Consider the following 15426-nt stretch of genomic DNA (forward strand, 5'->3'; position numbering starts at 1 on the left):
GGAGAGAACTTTTTCACTGTAGATCTTAGCGCATACTATTATTCCCTCTGCTTCCCAGCAAGTGGGCTCTTTTATTTAAAAAAAAAAAAAAAGGTGGTGGGGTTGTCTTTTCCTGGCTCCTGGGGTGGTGACTGTTCGGTGAGGCCAGACCCCTTTTTCTGGTTCTGTGGTGGGAGGCACAGTTCAGGAGTTATCAAATGTAGAGGCCACTCCTGATGTCTCTAGGAAGTTGGTGTGCAGGCTGGTGAGACAGAAATGTGACAGAAATGAACAGCCGATGTAGCTGCTGATCATTTGACTGGACATCCCTCAGAGAACGGAAAGCATCGTGGCAATTCAGTAGTTGTCTGAAAACCACGGTCATGAATATAGCAGTCCTGCATTGATCCCACCACGGACCAGGCAGTTCACGTTTTTTGTCTTTGGGCAGATGGACTCTTGGTCCTCAAGTACTACTGAATGAAGACCCTGGATGGGTACGCCCCTCCTAGGGATTTGGACTTGCCAACCCCATAGTTCTCTTGGGCTTTCAAGTTCTTTGTTTTAGTTACTTTCAGAAGAGTAGAACAAAGCCCAAACTAGGACAGGACCTGGGCAGGGACCAGCCTGGGAAATCTCCCAGTGAGATGAAAGCTGAGCTAGAGCTGTGGTCTCTAGCCAAGCCTCGGCCTGCTCTTGACTTGGCCTGTCTGCACAGGCTGTGCCCCACAGATCCTCAGGCCATTCGCTTTCAGTAAGGTCTCTTTACCGTGCTCCGAAATGCTGATCTCAGTGTGCCTCTAGGGTGTGGACGGACTGACTGCTGATGAAGGAAGTTAAGAAGATAAGCACTAAGCTGACGCTGTGCCAAAGCGCCGTTAGGTTCAGAGAAGTTCCGTGACCGGCACGCAGCACAAGCGTTTGGTTCCACTTGCCTTTGGCGTTTCTAAGGTGGTGGATGTACCCCAAGCCACTCAGATGTGGTGAAGTCTCATTCCAATGGGGAGGCCCCTGAATACAGGAGGGATTTGGGTACAAGATCCGACAAGGTGTGGGCTTCCCTGCGTGCAAGGCCCCGGAAGAAGAGAGGGGCATTCCCCTCTCGTGGCACACAAAGTGGGGATAAATTACACACAGTGCCAGAGTTCCAGAGCATCTCAGGCAGCATCTCTTGGCCCAAGAGGACTTGGGCATAATTTTATCAGTTGAAGGACGTCACTTGTGCCCCACGAGTTTTGCTCACCCGATGGGGCTGTCCTGTTTGGGAGGCCCGCGTGGGAGGGAACCAGAAGGCTCTGTGATCATACAGATCCGATTAGAATCCCAGCTTTGCCTCTTAATTTCATTTTCATCCATTTGACAAAAGGGTTCAAGGCAGTTCTTGCCACTTGTCACTGTGTGACCTTGGGCAGGTTACTGATCCTTTCTGAACTTCATATTTTAAATTACTAAAGCGGGCCTAATAATATACTAAACAACTGGGATTCATGTGCAGATTAAATTACATTATAGATTACATTAGCACAGTTCTGGGCACCTAAGGGACATTTGTAATTGTTGTTTTTATCTTTCTCTTTCACTTTTAATTAAAATGGTAAAGTGGGCGCCTATGTAGCTTCCTAAAGAGAAAGTTACAAGGAGTCTCGTAAATCTCTGGAAGCAGTGAGTGTGCAGGGGAGGGTTGGAAGGATCAGTTCCATCCTGCACTGTTTCTCTAAGGATGGCGCTGGCTCATTTCCAGCTTGCTTCTTCTGCCCCTTGGTGGCCCCTGTTTGACAGTGAGAGATGGTTCAGTGATGGTAGCTGAAGCTGTTGTCTGAAACAAAGACCTCTGTGGTGCGCCTGAGGTTTTGCAATTGCTAAACTTTATTTTGGCGTTGAATTTGGTGAAGACTCTCTTCAACATCCAAGAGCAATGCGGAGTTTGGAGTTAGCTCTTATTTATGCAAACTCCAAGCTCTAGAAATACTGCCAGGCCTGCTGGAAACCGGTGTGAAGTCAAAGCAGCAGGTTTCTGCTGTGGCTGCAACTGTGCCTTCTCAGAATGGCTGTTTATTTCTGGGCATTGGATCTTCACTTCCCATCCAGGGGAGGTTGATTTTGGACGCACGCAGCAGTAAGCGGCAACTTGAAGCAAGCAGCAGTGAGCAGTAGCTGGAAGCAATATCTTAGTCCCCGGACCGGGAGTCCTAACTGCTAGACCACAGAGGCCAGCGGCTAGGGCCCATACCCACAGTTCTTGCCTGCCTTGTCAAGAAAGAATTCAGGCAAGGAGGCAGAAAGTAAAGAGAAAAGTAGAAAGTTTATTGGAAAAGCAAAGTACGTGCGGAAAGACGCACGGGAGAACTCAGAGAGAGAGTAGCGCCTTTAGGAAGTTTAAATCCTTTAGAAGGGGGCAGTTTTCCAGGTTTTTGTCTCCCTTCTGGCCAGTCATCTTGCAATGTCCCCCCCTGGCCAATTTGTCTCCGGACCCTCCCCTTAGGTGCACACGCACCCCACAGCCAAGATGGACCCCGACATGAAGGCATCTGGGAGAAGCAGGAGTCACCATGGCCTGGAGTTGTCCCGACTTTTGACCCCCAAGGAGCCTTTCTACACATGTGTAGTGTCTCCCTTGCCCCAAGGAGGGGCAAAGCAGAGATCCCTTGATCCTTTACTCAAACAAGGTTTTGCCCCTCTTCGTTTTTGCCATGACTGTTATCTTAAGGCATCCACAAGAGACAAAGCTTGGCTTTTTACCCTGTCTCTGTCATTGCTTCCATTTCGGAGAGCAAACAGGAGACTGATTTTAAATGTCTAACCTGAAGCCCACCTATCTCCTGTCTCAGGAAATGCAAACAGGAGGCTAGTTGTAAGTGTCCGGCCTGAAGCCCATTTTTTCCTGCCCCATGAAATGTTAGTTAACAGAAGGCCAGTTGTAAATGTCTAACCTGGAGCCCATCTATCTCCCGCCTCAAGGTGTGCTTGGGGCTCAAGCCGCTTTCACTCAGCTTAGGTGTAAACACCATGAGGGGCTGCCCAGAATGGAAGAGACCCCTTTCTATTCCTGATCTATTTATTTTGTAGCTGACTGGGCATAAATGACTGAAGATAATTTAATCCACTCAGACCCTGATGGCAGCCATCTTGATATTGAGTTTTTGGTTTTGAGGGGGTGTTTATTTGTTTTTTAATTCCTCTGGTTTTCTCTTTCTTTCTTCCTTTCTTTTTACCTTCTCCTTGATTTTCAGCCTTTTCCCCTAGACTTTGGAGAGAAGGAACAGAACTCAGATGCCTGGCTTTACCACTTGGTAGTTGTGGAATCTTGGGCGAGCCAAGCCACTTCCCTGAGCCTCGATTTCTTTATCTAGAATACAGGGGAAAGTCACAGGATGGTAGTGAGGCTAACATGAGATGAGTATGTGAAGACACTCCAGAGAGCCAGACACAGGGATGGCACGTAGCAGATGTTGGTCCTCTGCTCAGTCCCCTAGGCCACCATTTCCACAGGATGCCAGGACATGCCCTCCTGCACAGCTTTCAAGGTTAGGAGGGAGCAGTTGTTTCTATGGAGGGAGAAGAGAGCGGGGTAAGCACTTTAGGAGAGACACAGGAGAGGCGGAGAAGATGGGTGAGTTTGAGAATCTGAAAGGCAACCAGTGTCCCTGTAACGTAGAGAATTGGGAGAGCACAGTGGAAGAGGAGGAGAGGCAGGACCTCACAGGCCATCTTAAACCCAGGGGCAGCGGAGAGCCGTTGAAAAGTCATAAGCGGAGCTGTGACGTGATCAGGTTTGGCTGCTGTACAGAGAATAGACCGGAGGAGATATCAGAGGATCTGGGCATAGAATTGGAGTCCTTGAGCCTTTAAGTGGAAGACAGCCTAATCCAGGGATGGTGCATCAGAATCACCTCGGGAGCCGTTCCAGAATACACATTTCCCAGCCCTGTTCCAGATCCACTGAATGACAACCTCCAGGGACGTTAGGTGTTTGAGAACAACGACTTCATTCTATAAAGATGGTTTCTTGATGGCATCCTATGGGACAAAGTACATAACTCGTCAAGTTAACACAGACCAAATCCTGCTCGTTGATCATGGCTTTTGAGTTTTGTGCTCCCACCGGCCCTAGTTCTCTTTCCAAAAGGGCCCTGGACTCCTAGTCCCTAGCACAGCCCCCCCCCAAACAGGTGTTCCTGCCTTCCAACCTTTGGACGCTAATTAGATGCGCACAGGTGCGCCTAATGAATCCGGCCGGGACCGCCCACTGTCCGCCTGGGAACCGCCCCGAGGGAGGAGGGAGGCCGGGAGCCTATATAGGCCCTGCTCTGAGGCTTTTTGCGTCATCTCTGCGCTCATCTTTACTCCTTCCGGTGGGTGAGCGGGCGTGAGGCCTTGTTAGCCAAGCGCAAGTACAACCAGGGGCCTCGCTGGTATTTGAAGACCGGGATTCAACTCAAGCTCCTTCTGCCCTTTGTGGGGCCTGGGGGTGAAGAGAGGGAAGGGAGCCAGGAAACCGCAGGTAATTGTCCTTCTCCCAGCTTCCCAGGTGGGGTTTTTAAATATTCAGGGGTAGCAAAGAGACGCATGTTGTAGAGCTGGTCTATTCATAAAACGCTTTTTCTTTCCCTGGAAGGCTACATTGGAAACTGATGCTGGAGGGGCTTTTTTTGTTTTTTTTGAGGCAGAGGGATTGGGGGCAATAGGGAATTTATGCTTTCATTTTGTACCTTTCTGTATTGTTTGGAAATGTTAATGAGGTTATGAACTTTTTTTAGTCACCTTTTTTGAGGCATAACTTATGTACAGTCAAATGTACCCGTTTAAACGTGCATTTTAATGAGCTTAGACGAGTGTGTACACTTGCATATGACCACCACCACCGCAAATGAGGTCCAGAGCATTTCCATCCACCCCCAAAACTGACTTTTCCTTTTCTATGGTAATATCCCTACCCTCAGCCCCAGGCAACCACTGATTGGATTTTCATGCAGGCCATTTTAATATCTTCTTTATTCTTTTCAGCATTAAGAGGAAAAAAAACTTCATCAATGTAATTTAGAAAATAAAATATGCAGCGAGGCAGGCAAAGTTTGGCCCCTCTAGTAGAGGCGCATGTGTGTGTGTTTGTGGAATTGGCAGTTTTTCCCCCTCTAGGGAGGGGAGAAATTGAGAAGCCAATAGTATTCGGGAGGCTGTTTAAAAGTATTTAAATATATTTAAAAAAATAGGAAAACAGGAGTAAATATGCTATGGGAGTACGGGTTATTTTTTTGTTTGCTCTTTTGTTTTCTGTCATGCTTATTATTTTTATAATACGTCGAATTAAATTTTTTAAAAATAGCCGTTTAATACTTACCCTCCTGTAAGGAAGGATTGACAGCAAATATTAGTAATCAAATAAGGGTTTAGAGTAAGCTGTGTGTAGTCCCTAAAGTTGGAAGACTGTACCTTGAGCAGTGTCAAGAGGCCTTAGAGTGGATGGAGAAATCACTTTATAAAATCTTGTCATTTAGATGTTAATTTAGATGTGCCTAAATTAGCCGGGTGTGGTGGTGCTATGCATAAAAAACGTGGAAAGGAGGGAGAGGCTTGCTAAGTGTTTCCATCTGCTTTCTGACATCCAACAGGTGATGCTGAGTGTATAGATTAAACCACGGGAAGGGGTAAATGAGGTTGGTAACTGAAAGCATCTTCTTCCAAAGGCTCTGAATCACCTGGGCTCTTGTTAAACATGCAGATGCTCTGGCCTTACTTCAGATCTTTTCAGTCAAGTTCCAGGGGATTCTTCTGATCAGGCAGGCTTCGAAAAACACCAAATGAGCATATTGCTTCATATACTTTGCACACTTCTAAGTAGGAAGGTGATGGTGAATTCTTCTCCACCCAAGCAGGGGACAAATCCTTATAACTTCTTTGATTGTGAATTGGTGCCTGGCCTCTCTAAATCGGTAGAATATATTTATTAGGATTTTGCATCAGGTGCCTGGATTTTAGATTTGCTCTGGGATTTCTATGCATGTCTAAGGAAGGTGCTGAAATTTTAAGTAGCAACTTCTGCTCTTCAAATTTTATGCATCTCTTGTAAGATTTTAGGGAATACAGAGCATATTGTGGAAGCTCAGTGCATTTGTAATACAGGGGATTTAAAGAGTTGTTGATGGGGAAGGGCTTCATATTGCCTGGAATATGTGAATGGTGGTAAGATGGAGTTTTTCTTGTGGTTTATTTGGGATGTGTTTTCTCTGAATACTTCAGGTATGAATAATTTAGTTTGCTTTGGGATGTTTGTGTTTTTCTCATCCACTCATTTCATAATAATTAGTATTTGTTATGAGCAAATCACTGTGCTATGGACAGATGCAAATAGTTCAACCTATATCTTGCCCTCTAAAAGCAAGAGAGATTTAAAAATAATTTTTTAAGTAATTATATTACACAAGCTGATTCTAAAACTCATTTGGTAAGGCAAAGGACCCAGAATAGTTAAAATAATCTTGAAAAAGAAGAACAAAGTTGGAAGACTCATACTTCCCAGTTTCCAAACTTACTACAAAGCTACTATAATCAAGACAGTGTAGTACTGTCATAAAGGTAGACATATAGATCAACAGAATAGAATTGAGAGTCCAGAAATGAACCCTGACATTTACGGTCATTTCTTGCCAATTAAAATGGGGGGAGAAGAGCCTTTTCAACAAAGTATTGGAACAACTGGATTTCCACATACCAAACAGTGAATTTGGACCCTTATGTCACACCATATAAAAAAAACACCTCAAAATGGATCGCAGACCTAAATGTAAGAGCTAAAACTATTAAATAAGAAAACATACCAAAATTGGGTGAGAATTGGTGAGAATTGGTTTGTTATCTATGATACCAAAAGGGCAAGCAACCAAAGGAAAAATAAATAGGACATTAAGAAAGTAAAGTTATGTGCTTCAAAGGACACCCATCAAGAAAGTGAAAAGACACCCCACAGAATGGGAGAAAATATTTGCAAAATCATATCTGAAAGAAACTCCTATCTAGAATATATAAAGAACTCTTAACATTCAACAATAAAAAGAAAACCCAATTTAAAATTTGGCCAAGAATTTGAATCTGCATTTCTCTGAAGAAAGATAATATGAATGGTCAAGAAGCACATGAAAAAATGCTCAACACTATTAGTCATTAGAGAAATGCAAATCAAAACCACAGTGAGCTACCACTTCACATTCATTAGGATGGCTACCTCAAAGAGACAAGAAGGTGGAGAAACTGGAACCCTTGTATGTTGCTGGCAGGAAAGTATTATGGTGCAGTTACTTTGGTCCTCAAAATGTTAAACATATAGTTACCATGAGATCCATTAATTCCACTCTATGTATATACCCAAAAGTTATTCAACTTATGAATAAACAAAATATGGTATATCCATATAATTGAATAGTATTTAGCAATAAAAAGGAATGAAATACAGACACATGATACAATATGGTAAGTGAAGCCAGTCATGTATGATTCCATTTATAGTAAATAAGGCAAATCAATAGAAATAGAAAGTAGATTAGTAGTTGCCAGGGTCTGGGAAAAGTGGAGAATGGGGACTAATTTCTTAGGGGTTCTGAGTTTCTTTTGGGGGTGATGAAAATGTTCTGAAATTAGATATTGGTGATGTTTACAAAATTCCATGAATATACTAAAAGCCACTGAATTGTATACTCTAAAATAAGTTTATGGTACATGAATTTTATCTCAGTAAACCTGTTATTATTTTTTTTTTAAACCTTTCTTACAACACTTCTTAATTTTAGTTATTTATTTATTTTTGCTGTGTTGGGTCTTTGTTTCTGTGCGAGGGCTTTCTCTAGTTGTGGCAAGCGGGGGCCTCTCCTCATCGCGGTGCGCGGGCCTCTCACTATCGCGGCCTCTCTTGCTGTGGAGCACAGGCTCCAGATGCGCAGGCTCAGTAATTGTGGCTCACGGACCCAGTTGCTCCGTGGCATGTGGGATCTTCCCAGACCAGGGCTCGAACCCGTGTCCCCTGCATTGGCAGGCAGATTCTCAACCGCTGCGCCACCAGGGAAGCCCCAAACCTGTTATTTTTTAAAGAAATAACTATTACATAAGTTATTTTGGTGATAAATACCAAAAAGAAGGATTTCACATAATGAAGGCGTTATCTCTAAGTCAAGTGGTGGGTGGATTGAGTATTTATGAAAGAGGTGTGTTTGAGCTTGAGTGACTATTATGGAAGATGTAGATTTGGTTATATAGCTGGTTGCAAAAGGAAGAGCTCTGAGTCGCAGAATTCGGCATGAGACAAAGTTAGCAACGCAAGAATGTCTTTGGGAGGGACATTGTACTTGAGCTTAGTAGTTGTATGAAGCCTGTGAAAAGATCAGAGAGGCAAAATGGGCCCAGATGAGGGGGGACCTTGAGTGCCAGCATGAGGAATGCTCTGCTATTTTGGTCAGCTCTAGGAAGCTGATAAAAAGGGACACACCTCAGAGCTGTGTCTTAGGAAAATTAATCCATAGCAGAGTGTTGGATTCAGTGGGAGGGAGAGAGCTCACCTGTGGAGGTGCCTGTTAGGAGTCTCTCGCAGTTGGTGTGAGAACAGGCCTTCCTCTTTTAAATTTCCTAAAACTGGAATTAGTTTGGTGGAGTTCTGAGCCTTCTGATACCAACTTGGGGAATTTGAAAGGCCTCACACACAGATGTTATTCTACTTCATTTCCTAGGAAAATGAGTCAGTTTCCTGGTAAAGAGCTGTCTGGGGTGCTACACAATGGTGTGGGTGCCCCTGCTTGGCCACCCCATTCACTTCAGCTCCTTTCTGTTGCTCACCACCTGTGTTTTTGGTTTATATTTTCTCTTTCCTTCCTTCCTTCCTCTCCTTTTTCTCCCTTCCTTTCTGCTCCTAACTGGGTCTACTGTCTCCCTTCCCTTTGCCTTTAACTCCGCACCTCCGATCGTGAAACAGTTTAGCAGAGAAAAATACCAGTATTTCTTTGCACAACACAAAGAAAGTTTATTACCTGTATGAGAGAAAAGAGAGTCAGGAGACCTTTTCATGAAGCCTATATGGAGACATTAACCTGTAGGCCATATCAGTGAACATTTTAATGGAAAGTATGCTACATATGATAAATATTTTTCTAGGTAAATTTAATATTAAAGCCATTGAGATAGAAGGAGACTCACTATGAAAATTCTTTGGGCCTGTAACTTCCACATCTCATGAGGATCTCAACATATCCATTTGTGACCTGCCGTTATAGTCTTTTCTGCTGGTTTGCCGTCTCTTGTTTTGGTGACCTGGAGAGCAAACTTAGGACCCTGCTTGTGCCTCAAGCACTGTATTAGGAAATGGTCACCACCTTCCTGAGATACAGAGAACTAAATATTGTCACATTTTCAGAGATTCACCGTGAGGCCAGCTAACTTATCCCAACTATCTAGCTTATCATTTCTACCAAACACCCTTTTGATCTTGGATTACATTGAAATCTCATAACATATAGATAACGACATTTAAAAGATTGCTCTAGGCGTTTCCTTTAAGGTTAGATCTTCCAGCAATAAGTATGCCGATGTAACTAGACTAGTTGCAGTGTGGGTTTAAAGGTGGAGTTACCCACACTCAGAAGGAAGCCTGTCTCTTTAAAGAGTCTGCCAGGTTTCCTTGGTTTTGTTTTGGGGGAGTGTTGGTAGGGTGGCTAAAGGCAACAAGGACTGGGGGGGAGAGTAGGTGGGGGGTTTGGTTCTTTTGCTGTATTCAAGTGAGGCTGTTAAATGTGTGGTGAGCCCTCACATTGAAGACAAAAGCTGTGCTGTCCTGAGAGGAAGGGAAGGGAAAAGAAGGAGAGAGGGAGCCCAGGCCAGGGCCTGGCCAGGTTTGGCATCAGGGGCCCGCTTCTGAATCTTAGCGTTGTCACTTTCTGTTTACCTGAGCCAAGATGCTTCACCCTTCCCAACCGGAGTTTCATCAGTGGGGTAGTTGTCAAGATCAAATAAATTAACTCGTGAGAAGATTGGTGTTGTTTGGCTTATTATAAATGTTGAGTCCTATGGAGACTTTAGAGATTTCACCATACATATTTTTAGTAATAATGTTTAAATGATATATGCAACAGTTTAAAGTCCCCTTTTGGTGTCAGTGTAGTTCTGGAAGTGTAGTGTCTGAATTACTTAAATCATAGTTTGCAAAACCTGGTTATAACTGATACCCCGTAAATGGAAATGAGTTGTAATTCAGAAATTATAACTGAGGTGCTCAAGGTGGCGCTGTTTCCCCATAAACTTGGTAATGCGCTGCATTTTATCCGTATCTGTTCCAGCTCAGGCAAGTAACTGGATCTATATTTAGGACCATTTCTGCCTTCTATAGTCCCCAGCCCTTCTTACCTAGTGAGGCCCCACCCAATACCACATCCTAAAAATGCACACTCGTCCTGTATTCACTGTAACATACATGAGAATTGTCAATAATAAACTAGTTGACTGGTTATATATATTTGAAGACATTTATGAAAACAATACTTCAGATTTTACAGCTTTCTTTTTATATTTTGGAGTCAATTTGTGTTTAGGTCTCAAATATGTGCAAAGCCTGTAGACCAGTTCTTAACGGAATAAAGGACCTAATATAGTTCTTCCTCAAACTGATTATATAGTACGAGGGAAAATATCCGCATTGAACTTCATTTTTGTTAATCTGTACCAAGAGCACCCTATTAGTTGTTTCCCACTTCTTGTCAGAAGCTACACACTACTTCACAGGTGTGTCATTCTGGGCTTGATGTGCATTGTTGTGTTTGTTTTTAGATACGAGGATTTCTGTCGCGATTTGATAATGTCCTTCCGGTCAGCCTGGCGTTTGACAAATGTACAGCTTGTTCTTCCAAAGTAAGTCGTTCTACACTCATGGGACTTGTTGTTTAAAATGAGCTCTTCAGCCTTACTAGCCAGAGGCACTGAAACCAACTGAGGGCTTCCTGTGGGGGAGGGGAGGGCCTAAAAAACCAAACCAGAAAGGATTGTGTTTTCATTTATCTGTTTTCATTCTCACAGAGAAACCAGCCTGCGAAAGTGTGGTTTATAGTGTAGAGAGAGAGACTGAATTAGATTACTGTAGTTCTGTATCAGTACTTGGCATCACGATGGTAATTTTGACTCGAATTTGAACTTTGCTCGTCTTTGTTCCTCCCCAGAGGGCTCCTGGCTTGTACCAGCCATCACAGAGCAATTTTTAAGTGTTACTCTGAGGATGAGGGGTAGCAGGCGGTCCTGGTGGTGTGTCTTTCGGAGATCTACATAATGACAAAGAAAGAGTAAACAGAGATTAGGGCCCTGGATGGGGAGCCAATAAAAGGGCCCATTCAGCTTTGATCTTTCCAGAGGCTCTAAAAATAGAGCTGGTATGTCCTCCATTGTAATGGGAAACGGCTGATGTATCTCAAAACTACAGTGATGGCATCTCATTTTTTAATAGGCTTTGAGATAGTCTGAGTTATTTTTACATATACACTGTGTGTTATAGCTGATTTCCTTTTAGATACCTCTTTAAGCCTTCTAATGCCCAGTGATTTAACCTGGGCTTTTAAAACTCATGATTCTTGATAAGACTTTCATGTTCAAGTGTTATGCAAAATAGCGTTGGGGTCATTAATCCCAAACTCTGGCCTCTTAGTTATAATTTGAAACTTTGCTGTGTAGCCTACATCTGGCACTCTGAAAGGGATTGAATTCTAGGGATAGTCTCTCCACTCTGAGATGACAAGCTTTCTTTGAAAACTTTACCTGAGTCTTGTCTTATGAGAAGCACAATCCTGACCAGTCTCTCTAAAAAGTTAACTCAGGGGGCTTCCCTGGTGGTTCAGTGGTTAAGACTCTGAGTTACCAATGCAGGGGGCACGGGTTCAATCCCTGGTCAGGAAACTAAGATCCCACATGCCGTGCGGCACAGCCAAAAGAAAAGTTAACTCAGATTTGACAGACAATGTTGATAAATTTGGTTAATTTTAAGTGCTCAAAAACTTAGAGTAACTCTTTCTCTCTTTTCTTCAAAAGTAAACTAAGCTCCTGTTCTATCGTTATGCATCCCAAGTATCTATGTTGAGATTTAAAGCTGTTTGTTAGTAGTTATCTGTAAGCTCCTTTTTTCTGTGGGTTCTTTAAGGCATCTTATATCTGCTCGAGTCAAGGCCTCAAGGACGTCTGTGTGCACTTCTGTCTTCAGAAATGCAGGTTTTAGGATTATGTGCTCTTCAGTGGAGCACATTTTTTTCTTTGAATGGCTAAGCTAATTGGTCTCAAAATAACTCGGCAGTATTAATTTTCATGTTGAAATTGTTTGGCACCGGTGCCAGAGGTTTTTCTGTGGCTTTATGTAAATCTGGTTAGTCAATGAAATAACGGTAATTGGGTTCTCTAAGTGAAATGCAAACACTCATTTTTTTCTTGTTCTATTTCTAATTAAATTAGCCCTTGAGATACTGTTTACAAAAGGATCACAAGCATACCAGCTAACTGAGGTCCCTTATGTTCTTTGAAAGAGAATAGCTTTGCATTTTTCTTTCACACTTATTGTAAGCATTAAATTAATTATAGGTATTACTTTTTTGTTAGCAAAATTATTTCCCCTTGGTGGTCATTCTGAGAGTCCTGCTTTACATAAACATGCTGGACGATTTAATACAAACTGACTTGGATTTTAACAGCTGTGCTATTCCCATAGCGATCACTTTTCATGTGGTCTGGGTATTAAATTTCTTTTGTGCTGAAAAGGTTGCTTCATTGGTGCATGTATTTCCTTACAGTAGAAACACAGCATTTACTTACTTGGCTAACTTATTTATTCGCTTAGGAGAATGTCATTCTCTATTATCTGCAAACCCAGCATTAATACTTTGAAATGACAAATCCAATTACATTTTCATCTCTGTGCATGTGAATTTTTCTTAATGCATACTTAGCATAATATTTTTTATACTGACTCATATCATAGTTGTTATTGTTTCAAAAAAATTCTTTGAGGCTAAAAATGACTTTTAAAAATTTCTCCTTTGACATCCATGAAGTAATTTTTTCCTTTGGTAGTTTTCAGTATTTTTGCTTTTTTTTCCCCCTAGCACTAAGGCCATACTTGTGTCTTGATTTAAGCACAAGTACAGAAAGATTGGGGAGGTAGAATAAACTATGCTGAGTAAAAATGCCTTCATTACCTTATTTATATAAATAAAATATCGACCTTTTATAAGGCCTGAGGTGGGGAAGAGTACAGTTCTCTGCTTCTGTGGCAGGGAAGGCTAAATCATCAACACGCAAATTGTTCCTTATCCTATTTGATTTTAGCTTGGCATACAGCCAGGTGAATTGTTCCATCTTCCAGAAAAAATATTGAAGAATCTGGAGGGAGGAGGGTGGTGAGGAGTCGCTTTCATTCCGATTTCTATTTATTGCCTTGTAAGACTTTCCAAAATGATAGTATCTGTCACTAGAATTTCAAAAAACCCTATTTGAAGGTATATGAGTCCTTTTTTAGTTTTAAAAAGGAATTCAGAGCCAAATAGTTTTGTGGAATTGCTACCAAAGGGAAAAGTATAAATTTGAAACCGATATTCTTGAAAGAATTTCTTATAATACATTGAGTTAATTTGTTGTTTTCAGATTTTCACCTAAGTAATTTGGGGGAAGTTAGGGTATTTGGAGGGGTACCCTTCTATTTTGATATAATTTTAAACTTACAAGTTGCAGGAATAGTACAAGGAACTCCTTTACCCAGATCCCCCACGTGGTTACATTTTTCCCCATTTGTGTGTATGTGTTCTTCTCCCTCCCTGCCTCTCCTGTTTTTCTTGAAACTTTGAGAGTGAATTGGAGACATGGTGATTGTTTATAGCTAAATACTTCAACATATGTTTCCTAAGAAAAAGGTTCTTATCTTACCTAAGCACAATGCACTTATCAAATTCAGGCAGTTTAATGTTTGTGTAATACTGTTATCTAATACACGGTCTATATTTCAGATGTTGTTATTTGTACCAGGAATGTTCTTTATAAGTTTTTTCTCCAGACAAGAATCCAGTTCAGGATCGGGCATTTAGTTGTCATGTCTCTTTGGCTTCCCTCAATACGGAAAAGTTCCTTAGCCTTTCTTTGTCTTTCTTAACTTCACCACGTTGACATTTTGCCAGTTATTTTGTAGAATTTCCCTCGATTTGGATTTGTCTAATGTTTCCTTATGATTAGATTCAGGTTATGAATTTTTGGCAGGAATACCAAAGAAATGATGATGTATCCTCATGTCAGGAGGCACATGATGTATTTTATCCCCTTTGGTAACGTTAACTTTCCCCTTTCCATATTTGTAACTACCTTGCCCAACAGTGAGAAACCTGGCTCCCAGTATCCTGCATATATTCACTTACTTGCTCAAGCCTAGAATACACAGAAAGTAGTTCCAAAGTTGCTAGTCCACACTACTGCAGATAGTAAACCTATTACCTAGAGTTTGATCGTTGTGCATGGTTCTTTTTTTTCTAGGCAAAATTTATATACAGTGAAATGCGTGAATCTTAAGAGGACAATACTATAATTTTGACAAACACATACACCCATGTAACCTACATTTCAATCAAGACATAGAATGTTTCCATTACCCCAGAAAGTTCCCTTGTACCCCTTCCCAGTCAGTCTTGGGGGAGGGGAGCAGTATGTTGAGTATTGTGACCGTTCTCTTTCCCTAGAAGGAGTAAAACTAGGCCCCTTCTGGTGTTTTATGTAACAGTAGCCTTGTTCCTGGGACCCAGAAGTTGACTGGAAACTTCTGTCCGATGTGCAGAGTCAGGAGGAGGGCTGTGCCTGAGGAGACTGCAGGCAGAGGATTGTCGCTCTTGTTGCACAATTCTGTCACAACCTTGACAATATTGCAGGAACAGCCTATTATGAAGAAGCAGGCCCCAAACTTGGTTTTCATACCATCTGGGACTGCCTAGTGCACAGATGTAGCAAGATGTGCCCAGAAACCTGATCTTCAGATTTTAATTAGCCATTAGCAACCCTAATAATATACTCATTCTGGTGTGTTTACTATACGATGGGGTCTTCTGTTGATAGGTTATGACTCAACTTCCCAGAGTGACTTGTTATTAGCTTTTTATGTGCACCTGTGTATGTGTGTCTTGGAGTGATAGGGAGAGGGTGGTGTAGGATCTATGTCAGCTGGTATCATCATATGGTAAACTGTGCTTTCTTTTTGCCTTTGTCGTAGTCAGCCTGTCCATTTATCTTTTGATATTATTATAATCCTACCTTTCTTCTCTCATTTCTCTTCTCTTTGTTAAGAAAAGAGAAGCATGAAATGCCAAAAATTAAACTCAAGTATTTAAACTTTCTTTAAAGAAAAACCTCTATCCCAAAGCAACCTCTTACCTAAAAGTTATGCAGATGCACCGTTGAGGAGAGTAAGACAAA

General features: G+C 42.0%; 1 protein-coding gene across 9 annotated transcripts in view; it reads left to right on the plus strand.

Annotated features, from left to right (window-relative positions):
* The window catches only part of ATG7 (autophagy related 7), a 242497-nt gene that overhangs the window by 71410 nt on the left and 155661 nt on the right, over window positions 1-15426 (plus strand). For all 9 annotated transcript variants that reach the window (XR_014251410.1, XR_014251411.1, XM_082415674.1 and 6 more), the window contains one exon: window positions 10777-10857. Coding sequence is in view for 7 of the 9 variants with exons in the window: in XM_082415674.1 (XP_082271800.1) it covers window positions 10777-10857 (81 nt within the window). In the remaining 2 variants the exon portion in view is untranslated. The remainder of the gene's footprint in view (window positions 1-10776; window positions 10858-15426) is intronic.

The sequence above is a fragment of the Balaenoptera physalus genome (genome assembly GCF_965194825.1).
Source record: "Balaenoptera physalus genome assembly, chromosome: 11".
In the NCBI taxonomy this organism is placed as follows: domain Eukaryota; kingdom Metazoa; phylum Chordata; class Mammalia; order Artiodactyla; family Balaenopteridae; genus Balaenoptera; species Balaenoptera physalus.